The 14,405-nt window shown below is 38.4% G+C and overlaps 1 protein-coding gene across 1 annotated transcript in view; it reads left to right on the top strand.

Moving 5' to 3' along the window:
* TOX3 (TOX high mobility group box family member 3) overlaps positions 1-14,405 on the top strand; it is a 78,893-nt gene that overhangs the window by 53,014 nt on the left and 11,474 nt on the right. The window contains 2 exon segments of the mRNA XM_050904189.1: positions 3,335-3,500; positions 3,503-3,585. Of these exon segments, the coding sequence (XP_050760146.1) occupies positions 3,335-3,500; positions 3,503-3,585 (249 nt within the window).

The following is a 14,405-nucleotide window of genomic DNA, read 5'->3' as shown; positions in this document are numbered from 1 at the left end:
ATAGATTCTCAACATGCTAAAACTGACCCCAGCTCCAGACAGAAACACCTTTTGCTCATCACTAAAAACCAACAGCTCTTGTTCCGAAGGGAAGGATGGAAAGTGCAAGATGCACTGTCTAGTAATGTGAACAGCAATATGGAGAACAAGAACTAAGTATTTATATAGGGCGCATGCCATAAATGATCTTCCCAACATGAGGAAAGGCTAGAAAACTGGGCAGCCTTGATTTTACATGCTGTAAGTGGTGATTCAATCGCAGGTATTCTTGTGCACTTTTAAAAAAGCGATCTTGGAGAAAATAAACAGAAAGGTGTAACGATAAATATGAAGGTTAGAATTAAGAGTCGTATTTTATGAATCATTTATACAATGGTCACCATCTCTTTTTACCCAGCAAGACTGCTTAGATAAGGGAATATTGTTTGGCACTAGCTCCAGTGTTATTTGTGATAATGAACACAAACCCCATCTGTAATGACAACATGATTTTTTTTCTGTAGAATTTCTTTCCTACATTTGAATCAAACATTGATGAAAGCTCTGCTGCCAGCAGCTGTTCAGAGACAATTTAATTCCAGCTGTGATAATTCACCGTGTCAGACATTGGCTGTTATATGTTGATACAACAGTTCTCCAGATTTGCATTTTTATCAAAAGGAACAAATGTTTTGAACATTTCACTACAGATGGCATTTAACCATGCACACAGTTTTTTTTTTTTTTTTAAATGTGTAAGATATAAATATTTGAAAAGTTAATAACTTTAAAAAATGTGATTGGTAGGATAAATCCCACAAATGTTATACCATCTTTTGGTCATAACAACACCTTTCTGCAGTCCCAAATTGCATACTATTCAGGCTCTTCTTACAGACTGAATAGCCCAGTGATTTGGATTTAAGACTACTTCACGAAGGAGCTTGCTTTCTTCTTCGATTACATCCATTTTATCCTCAATCTTAGGTCCGTTATATGTTTTTAAAAAAAGATATATACATATTTGGGCAAGTTATATTGTGAGAATTAAATTCACATTTAAAAAGCGTTAAGGTATTCATCAATTTACTCTCTCACTCTTTGTAGTAAGCTGTAAGTATTAAGATGAATGCTACTTTTCTAAGTGAAATATTGTAGTATTATCTCGCTGTGTTATGTATTTATACAGCTGTCGTAGAGTTATTCTGTTAGATGGGGAAAAAAGATCCAGTTCTTATAATTACTAGTATCTCATAAATATGTCAAGAGAGGTTCAAACATACTATAATAATACTGATTTCACTGAACCCTTTTGCTTGAACAAGGAATAAAAATATGATTAAGTGTTAGTGTTCGCATTAAAGCGTGAACCTAACTTTGCAATTACTGCATTACAATGTATTTAATTATAGTGTTTTTACATTAACATGAATGTAGCTTTCTCACTGTGATTTTTGGGCCTGAGCACTGCTGAGCTAGAAGCCCATTTTATTCCTGTAAATAATGCCTTAAGAGTGTAATCCTAGAGCACATTCGGGCTTAGAAGCCACGCATTTGCTTTATGTTTTCTGTCTCTATGTCATGATTACTACGACCCATTTTAAAGCACCTTAAATATTTATTGAAATAATATTTCAAGTGTTAATTACAGTGGTAATGAAAACAGCCAAATGCCACATATCAAGAATGAGTGTTTATCCGTATTGTTAATGTGATATGTTAGATTTCATTAAGCAGTAATGGGGTAGCAAATGAGTCACAAATTACAGTTGCATCTGTTACTAGACCACATTAGTGCCAAAATAACTGCAAATGCAGCCATAGGGTTATGTTCATTAGCCAACCACTTCTCCTGGCCAATCCATCCTTTGTGTTTGCGAACTACGGGGGCCACAGGAAGAAAAATTCACACCTTTTGTAATACAGCAGCGGGGAAGTCAAACGTCTCCCTAATCCAGGCCCAGCTTTCACATCCAGAATTAAGTTACAGTCTTGCAATTCGAGCGAGATGGGTAGAGTCTCAGCAGACTCTGACGGTACTGCAGACTGCAGCAATCTGGGACCTCATCATTTCTGGTGTGAGACCAATAATGACAGCTGACAGGTTCTATATGCAAGCAAAGGTTTTTCTTGTGTTTCAGTTTCCGTCTTCTCTCAAGCGGTTATTAATTTATATCATCATTAACAGTTTGAAGGATGACAATTTGCAGCAGTTAATGAGATCTTTCACTGAACTTACCATTTTTAAATTAACTGGCATTAAGTCACTTTTTCAAACAATGTAAATAATACATAAAACAATTTCCCCCCCCAACTCGAATCCTGAACTAATGCAAACAAACAAATCCCAGAGCAGCCTTGCATGTCCAGAACAAGACAAGAGTGCCTATTTTAGGATTGCCAACTGCCCAATTTGATCAAGACAGTCCTGATTTGGGTACATTTAAAATGGCCTAATTTCAAGCACTGAATTTCTATTATTAAGTAGCAGTGGACCTGAAATAATATATGAAAGTTCATTTAACTTGCAAGAAATTTGAATAAGCATAGCTCATTTGTTTCCCAAATAAAAGTCAGCAATGCTGAAGCCAGATACAGACTCTACTTGAATAAAGATTATCTTTGACAGACACATGCACACGTACAAACACGCACAAACCCTGAAGATAACTGGCAGTAAATGTTTTGCTCAAGGCATCTTAACAGGTGTTTAGTTCATAACAAACCTACTGTTCAAACAAAGCTGGCTTGCTTCAGAAAGCACTGGAAGCTGCTGTAATCACCCTTACTCTTTTATATGTGTCTCTCCTCCAAATTACAACCCTTGTTTAAAAGGGTGCATTGTACTTTTGGGATGGAGAAGAAAAGAAATAAAGACCAGAATTATAATATTTCATGTTTATTAGTGGATGAAAAGGAGACAAAAGATGTGAAATGGTCAGTACTGAATTAATGTTGTGTGTGTGCTACAAAATTGTCAGTATTTTATGAAGCATGAGAGTAATGTAAGCTGTTTGTGCTATTTTACTAACATATCAATAAAGTGGCAATTTGTTATACAGCCAAATCCAATGTAGCTGATATGCAGATGAACAACAAAGACAGATGTTGCTAATTAAGTACACATTAAAAAACTGTTAATACTGATACTCCATTAAAACCATATGATAATGAGACTTAAATCTTTAATCAGAATGATCCACAAACCCTTTCAGTATACGAAACTTAAAAATTTTGTTGCGTGTGGAGTTTGCGTTTGAGAACAAAACAAGATTTGGACGGCAGGTCCGGAGGCGGTTGCTGAGGGAGCGGCGTGCCCTAACGTGGTTTGCCTTGTCCTGTCCTTTTCTAGCAGACGTTCCATACGCCGAGCCTTGGGGACGAGGAGTTCGAAATCCCACCCATTACCCCCCCGCCCGAGTCAGACCCTGCACTGGGGATGGCAGATATACTGCTGCCCTTTCAGGGCCTTGATGACCAGCTGCCTGCACAAGGAAATGAATTTACACCTCAGTTTCCCCCCAGAGCTTGGATCTTCCCTCTATTACAATATCCCGGAATCTCGTGGAGCAAGACAGCGTCATCCACAGCAATGGATTGCATATGGTAGGTCCGGTTCTTTGTGTGTTTCTGTTGCCTAATATTGTCTGTCAAAGCATAGTGATGTAGATTTGTGTCATCTATCAGTTCTAATTGACCTCTTAGAAGATCTGTATGATTTCTTGGTATTGTAGCCTGAGCAAGCATTTGCCAATGTTCTGTATCATGTGCAGGCGTATTCTGTATGAATGATGACGTGTTGTCAGTGTTACACAGCAAACAATGATATACTATTATTCAGTTCCCTAAGGCAGTTGGCAAATGGTTAAGGGTTTAATATTGGTGGATTCAGGAAGATAAACATGGTTGTTAATGTACAGTGTGATGCTATACTGTGTGTGAACAGATCTCTTGTGAAGAAGCAGTCAGGCTTTCTAAACGCAGAATTTTAATTTTGGAACGGACTTGGAAGGCCATATCCATTGGCACCATGTGCATCCCAAGTGCTGCTAAAGTTCACAAATGTGTTATACAGTTGACACTGGCATCAAGAGTTGAAAGACCATTGTGTTGGCCAGGGTGAACTACAGCATTTAGAAGGAATTGCTTGTCTGTATTTCAAGTATAGGACCCACATCTGACAGCCATCAGGATATTTTGAAAGTGCAGTATTGAGAGTAGCTCAGAAAGGGAGCCAGACACAGTATGCCAGCAGTAAAAAAACATGTATTTCCCTATATTCTGTATATTCCATGGGTTAAATCTTTATAAATGGAAATTGATTTATTTTTTTTTTTTAACTCGTAATAGAAGTGATAGGAATGTATTACCTTGACCATACTCAGAAATACAGGGCCATAAAAAGACTTTGTTCTGTCCAGTGCTTTTGTTGACCATAGCGGCTGGGGCAGGTTGGGCCTGTTCTCCTGTTCCTGGACCGTTTCCGAGCCCTCCGGAATGGGGAGGGACAATCCGGGGGTGGGGAAGGGCTGAGTGACGGGCACTGTTAGGCTAATTCCAGTGATCATTCCTGTTAATTAGAACAATCAAACCCAAAGCTGTATGGAGTCTTCTCCAGAATCTACGCACGCTGTATGGCTGTGATTTCAGCGGGAGGGTATTGGGGGCAGTTTCCACTTTGTTGTTGCATTTCCCTTTCAGCTTTGGGGGATCTCCCTGCTTGCGTTTCTCTGAGCTTTGTGCAGTAACAGTCGTACTCACAGTGCTGAGACACAGCTGTGAGTCAGTTTATCATACTTAGCATTTTAAACTCAGTGGTTGCAATTAGAATGAGTTTCTGTATTGCGTATTGAAGACGGGGTGAATGTTTAGCTTGAACAGATATTTTACATCAACTATATTTTTTCTGATTAGCTGTTTTATATAGGACCTTTTGCTAAACTTGATTAGTGAAAATACAGATTTACTGCTGGACTGTAATAAAGGTCATCGTGGTGTCATGTTATGATTTCATGTAAATCTTTTTTTCTTTTTTATTATTCTGGCAAGCAAAAATTAATTCATTTACAAATCAACATGCGGTAAATATTTCTCTGGAATTATGCAGACTGCTGGCTTCATTGCAAATTTTAATATTTCCTTGGAGGTCATGAAGAGTAGCTAGCACTAATACAGAATTAAGCACAAACTGCTCACTACTTAGGAGGTACAGAATTCAGTGATTCCATGGATACAAAGCAGGGACTGCCTAAAACAGGCCTTGAAGGATATGATACTTCATTTCGGATCCTATTTTGCATGGGATTTTGTATGCACTGGACATGTTGGGTGACTACTAAAGAGAGATCAGATTAATAAAACCTGAGAGTCGGGAATGTTATGCCTGCAAACTGAAGTAGTGGAGCATGTGTACACTGAATACAATGTAACTTGCTCAGAAGCGCGTACTAAATATCATGGGCTGGATCAGTGTTGTCTTACGTGTATGGGTATCCCCTCAATATTATGAAGTCATTTGTAACCTGACCCAGTTTTGCCTTTTGATTTTGCATCCTTTCACTGAATGTGATTCTTCCATGAGTAAATGCTGTCACCTTAACAGTTTCAACCAGAAGAGGCCTCTCTTCTCTCACCTCTTCTTGCACTGGATGAGAGGCTTTACATCTTTTCCTTTTTTTCTAGACTGTGCCATGTAGAAATTAGTGGCGTAGTTTACATTGACTTCAGTGGTAAGAATTTGTTCCCGTATAGGTCAAAGAGAAGATCTAGAGAAGCTCATGCCTTCTTATCCCAGTAGGCTAGTGGTATTTTCTAGGGCGGTTGCCAGTTCAGAGCTGTGGGTTGGGAGCTTGCGTGTAGTTTTGCTGCAGGGAATTGATGAGGAATTGATGCGTGATTTGATATGGAGGAGCCACGTAGGGAGGTTCGTGTGTCAGACACTTCCCCACAACCACTTGATTTGTTTTATCCTGTGAGATGGTGTGGTCCCTGCCATTGTATTTTAGTCAGTAGTCTTTTTCTCTTCTACTCATAAATGCTGGGTAGCTTCAGGACGTTTAAAAACATTAACAGAGGGTCCTTGCATAGGTTTCCCCTGAACTCACATAGGTCTCTTCAGTACTGAAATTTTCCAGCAGTTCATCTGTATTTCAAAATAGAAAATGAAAACATTATATCATATTTTATGTGAAAAATGTGCACTTTATTAAACTGGTAAATATTTATTAATGATATTAGAATTCATCTTTAAATTAGACATTTCATGAATTACCATGCCTTGGAGCTATAAAAACTTTATTGCGGCAATAAAAAAAATGTAAAGGAGGCATTTTGACTATGAAATTTCATTTCATGGTCAATTGAATTTACTATATCTGAAAGAACTAAAGATGGGGTTGTAAAATAATTATGATGTTCGTATACACTTACAGAACAATGTTCTTATCCAGCGATACTAGGATAGTCTTATTTAAAGGCTGTATTAATAGTGTATTGCTAATCACTAAAGCTTCTTTAGCTGAATACAAACTTAAATTCTTTTAATATGAACTGCATTGAGTTTATTGGTTATCTTGTGAAGCATTAGAGAGCTTTACTGTAAGCAATATTTAATTTAGATAAATGTAGTCCTACCCTGTTGAAAAGTCCGGTAGAAGAATTTCACCTTGAAGAAATGTCATGAGATTTTAAATCACAAATGTTGAAAAAATAAAATGGACTTGGACAGAATTATGATTAATACTGTGTGTCTTTGGCTTTTTTCTATGTACTACCTGACATGTTCACCTATAAACTTGAATGCAGAATCGCCAGAGGCACGGTTAAAAATAGGTTATGTCAAGGTTTTCCTGTGTCTCCCCTAGGGTATGGAGTTGGCTAGCTACCTCGTAATACTTCTGCAAGTATCTCACATATTTCCCACAGGAAGACCCCCCAAAAAAAAAACAACCAAAAAAAAAAAAAACAACCAAAAAACCCTCTTTTTAACATATTCTTTGTGTATTATTATATTGAAAAAAACATTCACGGTGCAAGAAAGATATTTATTCTCAGAATAAATGTGGCCTAGCAGTTATTAAAAGATCATGTTGATGAGTTAACAATTGTTCATACTATTAAGATATACATACCATGGAAAGAGTGACAATTTGTCACAATGCTGATTAACTTCATTATTATTGGCAACAAACACAACACATTTATCTTACTTAACAGCACTTTTCTACATTTAAAAACAGACAACAGCAACAAAAAGAGGAGATAAAATGGAAGCAGTTTGATTAATTTTAATATTTTAATAATATGCAAATAAAATCCCAATGTTCAAAAATGAGTCACTGAAAAATGGAGTGTTGATGTACATTTGACTTCAAAGAACACATGGATTTACATGATGCAAATATTATCCCTATAAATACTTGAATATAAATAAGTAGAAGTCAACAGTGATATCCTCATTAAAAATCAACCCCCAATATTTTATATTAATGCTCTGTTTTCTGTTGAGCTGCCCATAGAAAAATTATTTTAATCTGCAAACTGTGGCAATTCTATAAAACTACAACTTGTGCTCCTGAGGGTTCCTTTTTTTAACACCTCTCTATAATCTGCCCAGCCTGCTGAGTAGCATTGACATCAGTAGTACATCAATTTCAGAAAGTGGATTATTTTTACTAGACAGCTATTGTGACATATTGGGTCAGTCATAAATGAAAGATATTCATGCAAGCATGCAATACTTGTAATGAAGTCTCACTCTGACCTTCTGTATGATTGATTCTGTAATTTAGTTTTCTCAGGCAGTGCCTGAAATGAAATGAAATCATGTTGAACAAGTTTTGAATACCCACAGTGCACCAGGAGAAGAAAAATCTGCAGCCCCAGAGGCTTGAGAGAGAGCAGCTGAACGATTTATCTCCATGCTATTATAGCCTTTGCCAGCATTCAACATTTCTTTTTTTTTTTTTTTTTTTTCTTATTTGGCTTAAGTACTTAATTCTGCAGGTAGCTGTAAATGGGAAAATAAAATGCTGTTCAGATTTAAAATGACAGGACAGGAGTATGTGCAGGGGACTGATAAAATATCTTGAATAGAACTGACCTTTCATGTAGCTGAAAGTTACTGGGGGATTCATCCTCATAATTACCATATAGATTATTTTTATTTCTTTCCTGCAATGAAACATTTCAGAGAGCAGTAGTGCTGATTGAATGAAAATTGAACTTGTTAACATTCTTTTCAGCTTAGCCTGTTGTACATAACAGAAGGTTAGCTTTGATGAATTTCAAAATTCTCTTTATGATATCTAAGAAACAGACAGTAAAATAATTGTCTTTTTTCAGTCTGATTTTTTCTTTTATTCAAAAAAGTACAGATGTTACAAAAACAAACTGATAATTTTACATATATTGCTCCCTATATTAGTTATGCTGCTAGAGAAAATGTGTTTCCTACTTGATGAAGATTTGAGCCTGTTTATATTTTATAATTGTTGCAGTGCTGTCAGTGCATTCAGGATTCTGCTCAGATAAGGCTGATTCATGGTGGAATACGCTCATCTTTAATTACATTACTACTTAGGAGTGGCACTGTGCTCAAATCAAAGACATGATGGTGACTGTTGCTTTATTTCAAGAAGACACTTTTTAAATAAACAGCTCAATGATGTGGCTTTGAAGAGCTGAGTTGCAAATTTGAGCTTATTAAAGGCTGCATACAACAGAATTATTATTAACATTTCAGAACAGTGGTGCCTTTTACTTAAAGGTGTAAATCTTTTTTAGTAATTTAAATTCCCAAATTACTAATTAACTTTAAATGAATAGATTAACAGAAGATTGCAAGAATAAAAGCTAAAAAAGTTGCTTTAAAATTGGCAAAAGACAGTTATTTCACTATTCACCTGACTGCGTGCCTCTAATTTATGTTTAATTTTCCTTTACAAAGAAACTTATTTGTAAATCTCTCTTTTAATACCCAGTCTGTAATCTCCTATCTAGAGAGAATGGAGTAGGTTTTCAATTAATACAATGTTATAACAACATTGTTTGATGTGTTGCAGATTAAACAGTTATTTCATGGGTCATTAATGTGTTTAACGCCTGGAACGGTCTATTAAAACAAGCTCTTGTTATTGTTATGAACATGTTTATTGTCATCTTTAATACAAAACATACAACTAATTCCGGAAGGTTATAATTACTCATTTATAGGAGTAGCAACTATTCTTACTAGAAAGAGATTATCTTCAGAGTTTTCTTACTTCTATTTTTTCTTTGATTGCTATGGTGGATTACTAAACTCAAGTTTTAAATCAACAGTTAGTCTGGTTTGTGTTGGACTTTCCCAGCAGAAATGGTAGCTGTTATCACCATTGTTTTTAATAATTTGTGGTACCAAGAAAAATTAATCTCAAAATTAAGTAATAGCAAATTAAATGATGCTCTGGTGGCTCAGATCAGTGAGATTTGGCCATATACAGAACCTTTCAAATGGTGGCAGACGCTTTGTAAAATCAGACCTTTAGGAATGAGTTGGATTTTGCAGCTCTGGTGCCCGCTATCAGCTCAGCGCGGTGACAGTCTGGTTTCTGCCCACAGATCTGAGCTGTGTGCTTTGCTGATGAACTTTCAAGTCTTTACAGAGTCATTTTTTTTGATTGGTGTATGGTTAAATATTTTATTTTACGTGTAACGATGTCGTCGTGCATCTTTAGTTACCTTTCAGAGAGCGTGTGTGCACAGTGTGTGGGGCCTCGGGGGAAGGTGGACAATGGGCTGAAAACCCTGGAGGCAACAGTCAGCAGTGGCTTCTGCACGGAAGCTACGTGGTACGGCTTTAACATGATACGAAGACGGTGCTAGCCTGGTCATGTACTAAATAATAGGGTTTTAATAGTGTGTAGATTTTCATGTCCTCAGTGACATTATAATACTCGGTGTGGATAATATAGTCACTTTTCTGAGAGACATGCTCTTCCCTCCTTTCTCATCGATACAGACACAATGGGCCATCTGTTAATGAGCTGTTATGGCTGGAGAAGGAAACGTATTCTGGTGTTCTTTTCAGAAATAGCAACTCATAGTAACCACAAGAAAGTGGCAGCAGTTGCCAAAGTCACCTATCTGATTAGCAGGTATTGCTAAAAAAAAAAAAAAAAAATTAAAAAATTATGCAAGCATGTTATTACCTATTGAGATACATGAGGGACTTCTGCACGAAAGAAGAGAAACACAGTAACATTGGCAGAACAGTCTGGGAAAAAAAGACTGTGACTGTTTTATATTAATAATGCCTAAATCAAGATCCATCAGCTCCAGAAAATATTGTGAGGTGCCATATGAATATGTGGAAAATGATACACCCCACTGGGAAAGCTGTCAGGAATTGGAGCAGAAGCTGAATCTCTGATATTCCTAAGAACTGAGCTCAGAAGGAACACGGACATATATGACCGTGGACACTAGCTATCCATTAAGCCTGGGCCATGGCTTTAAACTATTCTGCCTCCTGAGTTTAAACTCTAAAATCAGGTGCTGCTTTCTTAAGCCAGCCAAATGAGGCAGATGCTGCAGCTGGTCTGGATCTGTTGTACCTGGCCAAAGCTTTGTTGGGTCCAGCCACCCTCATTCTTGGGTCATTTGAAAACTTCCTTTGAAATTTCTGCTATTCTCTGCTGTTACCACCTGTGTTTCCCCTTGGACAGCTTACCCAATACTCAGCTTCCACTTCAAGTTCTCAAGCTATAAAGAAATGCTAAGTCTCTGTACATTTTAAAATTATTCTATGTTGTCAGGTGGCTGGGGAAAAAACCCAAACCTGGCTCTGGTAATACAAAGATAATGAGACCTACTTTTCTGATGTGCTTTAAAAACCAACAACAAACAAAGAAAACCCAAGCAAAAAACCCCACGCCCCCCCCTCCCAAAACCCAAGGAAAAAATACTGCCCCCCCAGAACATAGTTACCAACACTTGTAGCAAGTTTTAAACAAACAAATGCCATGTAACCCCCAAGTCTGTCCCTCCCAATTCCTTGCGCAATTTTTGTTACCTTTGATAATGTTTGTTAGTTGTCATGCTTCCTTGCAGTCTCTCCCCGTGTTGCTTGCTGCATAATAAGGACCTTTGAAGTCTACCTTTGATTTGGTAGCTGAAGTACCTGAAGTTGCAGAGGTTGTAACAAAACTGCTAACAGCATTTATCTGACATTCTGGGACTTAATTTTAACTATCCAGGGTTTGTTTGCAGTGTGCCTTCGCTGTTTGCATACAGCAGACCTAAGCTTGTACTGCTAATTCGGGGAGAAGCTCCTCATGCCAACAGACTCATCGGATCAGAGCCCAGATCTGTGATCTGAGTCACACATGTATTGTGATCGTGCTGTTGGGTACCTTGTCCAAAAGGAGTGTGATTGAGTATGCCTTAAAGTATGGTAGATGTTTGGGGAGAAGAGAGCGGAGAATCTGTTTTCAAATGCCTCTACAAAATGGTGTAAAAATTAAATTCTAAAGAAGTTGTGAATTAGGTGATGCTAAAGCATCAGTAGCAGCCGCTGTGGATGGGTGGAGGGCTATAGCAAGCCTATGGTGCCGTCCGTCTGCAAGAGCCAGAAGCTTTTCCAGAGCAGAAGGACCCAATAGCCACCAAGGCAACCAAGAAGCATTACACCTTCAGCCCACTTTGGGGACTGCATGAGGAACCTACAGGGTCACAGGAAAGTAAATGGGTAAGAACAAAGTTCCCAAACAGCAAACGCGCCATGCCAGGGTGGTGGGGCATCTTGGGTAAGAAATATAAGTGTTTCAGAGAAAAATCTTTGTCTTTTAGTTTGGTATTTGTGTGATTTTGGCCTAGCTGTGAGCTTTTAGTATTTCTTCACCATGTAATGCAGCATTTTGTTAGAGATAGCTGAGCATGCTGTGAATGAGCTGGTAGGAGTCGAGGCCACAGAGCAGTGTTGCAGAGGCGCCTAGTCCTGGGACCGGGAGCAGCGTTGGTCTGGCAGGTGCCCAGGCTGGTTGGCCCTGTCCCTTGGCACCTTCTTGCTTGGAATCGCATCTCTGAGGTGGTGCTGCGCTGCCTGGTGTTGGTATGCTCCTACTGCCTAATCCCCGAATGTGGTTCCCATTGTTAAAACCATAGAAGAAATGGTTTTAACTTGTGATTTGGGGGTCTCGCAGCACTCTTACCACCCTCTGCAACAGGTCAAGCTGTCTGCTCTGAAGGAAGCTCTGCGCTGCACAGGGAGGGAGTATGAGGAACACCAGCCATGCAAGGGGCTACTGCAAATGTGGTTGCAGATCAGACCCCAAAGAAAAGCAAGGGACAGTAAATCAGAAAGATTCCAATAAAACATGTTAAACTAACTTGGAGGTTGCAGCCGTATAGGGAAATTCTATCATATAGCAAGAGATTAATTTCTAGAGGCATCCAAGATTGCCAGAACAAAAGGAGATAGTTGCTCAGTTTTGAGGAATAAATCAGTGGGCCATCATGTTTGTTGTTTTTGGATTTTTTTTTTTTTTTCTCTTCATGTCCTTTCTGTGGCTTACGTGCACTGTGTGAACAGAAAAGAGTAATTTCTGATGTAGTGGGACTGGGGGAGCACACAGACCAAGAAATTGCGTATTCTTCATGTTCTTCAGGCAGCAGAATGTGCATAAGCCTCCTGTCACCAGCTGATCTTTTAGATCCAGCTGCAGACATAATTTTTTTCCGAACCGACATGTACTGTTTGTTGTAGCCTTTATTTGGGAATTAAATTAGGTAAGGTTTACTTTTCTACAGAGACATGAAGCAAAACATGGGAGTTTTCTCATTGTCAGAGAAAAAAAGCTGCTGCTTGTTGTGGATCTTCTGATAACTGCAGTTTGACAGATCTATTACTGATGGCAGTATCTGAGGAGGGGAGAGGAAGGACACTTCTTCAGTGGTGGCAGTACCAAGTGCAACTGTTTTGTATCCTATTAAGTAAGGATTTAATCTCTGACAGAGAAAAGCATCCTGTTAGTTTGATTTGTTTTGATTGGCAGTGAATTCCAATCTTGTAAAAATTTAGATTAATGGGTTCTTTTATCTATACTTTACTTGTGGAGAAAAAGAGTACTGAGGATTTCTTCTAGAGATATGCTGACTTGCCCAAAAGTAAAGGGAGTAATTTATAGACAGGGACAACTGAGGATTTCACTCTTTACATCGCAGTACATTTGCTTCAACTTAAATATATCTTTTACAATATTACATCAGCTTATGTTACATTGACAGTGACAAATTCCCAAGGCAATAGAATATGTAATGTTTTAAGTCAACTTCTGAAACCAGGGCACAGTGAGCATAACCATAAATGTTGGGTTTTGCATAGTTATTTTTGTTGGCAGATTTCTCACTTTCCGTAAAAAAACTAGCTCATGCAGTATAAGGGTCAGATCCCAGCCCTACATCTTCCTGTAGGCACTTCCATGGGCTCAGTCCTGACGTGGTGTCCTGGTTTCAGCTGGGACAGAGTTAACTCTCTTCTTAGTAGCTGGTACAGTGCTGGGGTTTGGATTTAGTGTGAGAATGATGTTGATAACACGCTGATGTTTTAGTTGTTGCTAAGTAGCGCTTATCCGAAGTTAAGGACTTTTCAGTTTCCCATGCTCTGCCAGCAAGCAGGTGTGCAAGGAGCTGGGGGGAGCAGAGCCAGGGCAGCTGACCCGAACTAGCCAAAGGGTATTCCATACCATGGAACGTCATGCCCAGTATATAAACTGGGGGGAGTTGGCCAGGAGGGGCGGATCGCTGCTGGGGCATCGGTCAGCGGGTGGTGAGCAATTGCATTGTGCATCACTGGTCTTCTCTTACTTCTTTTTTGTTGTTGTTGTTGTTGTTGTATTCTTTTTCATTATAATTATTATTATTATTAGTTAGTAGTGTATTTTTATTTTTACTTCAGTTATTAAACTGCTCTTATCTCAACCCACAAGTTTTACTTTTTTTTTCCTTTCCTCTTCCTCACCCCACCGGGAAGGGGGAGGGGGAAGCGGCTGCGTGGTGCTTGGTTGCTGGCTGGGGTCAAACCATGACACATGGCTAGAGAGAGTCTTACTGGAGATGTTGCCTATTTAACTGATTGAAGGCTGTAGAACTGGATTCTAATAGAGACTTCAATATTACTCAAAATGTTCTAAAAAGTAATTTCCTAGTTATATATTTAAATATCATGTTGAATGTTCCTAGAGATTAAAATTATATCAGCGTAGAAATCCAGGATAAAACTACTGTATGTAAATGATTCTTAAAATGCAGGGTAAGTGGAAATCAGGGCATCTCTCGATGTAGTTGGCTGGATGCATTTATCTGTCAAATACTAGCTGTATTACTAGCTGTACTAACTACTGGATGCTTAATGAGTTGATAACAGAAGAATGAACTATTTTTTATTA

The sequence above is a fragment of the Gymnogyps californianus genome, chromosome 12, assembly GCF_018139145.2.
Source record: "Gymnogyps californianus isolate 813 chromosome 12, ASM1813914v2, whole genome shotgun sequence".
NCBI lineage: Eukaryota > Metazoa > Chordata > Aves > Accipitriformes > Cathartidae > Gymnogyps > Gymnogyps californianus.
Note: the sequence above shows the minus strand (reverse complement) of the source record. Positions and strands in the feature narration are given on the sequence as shown.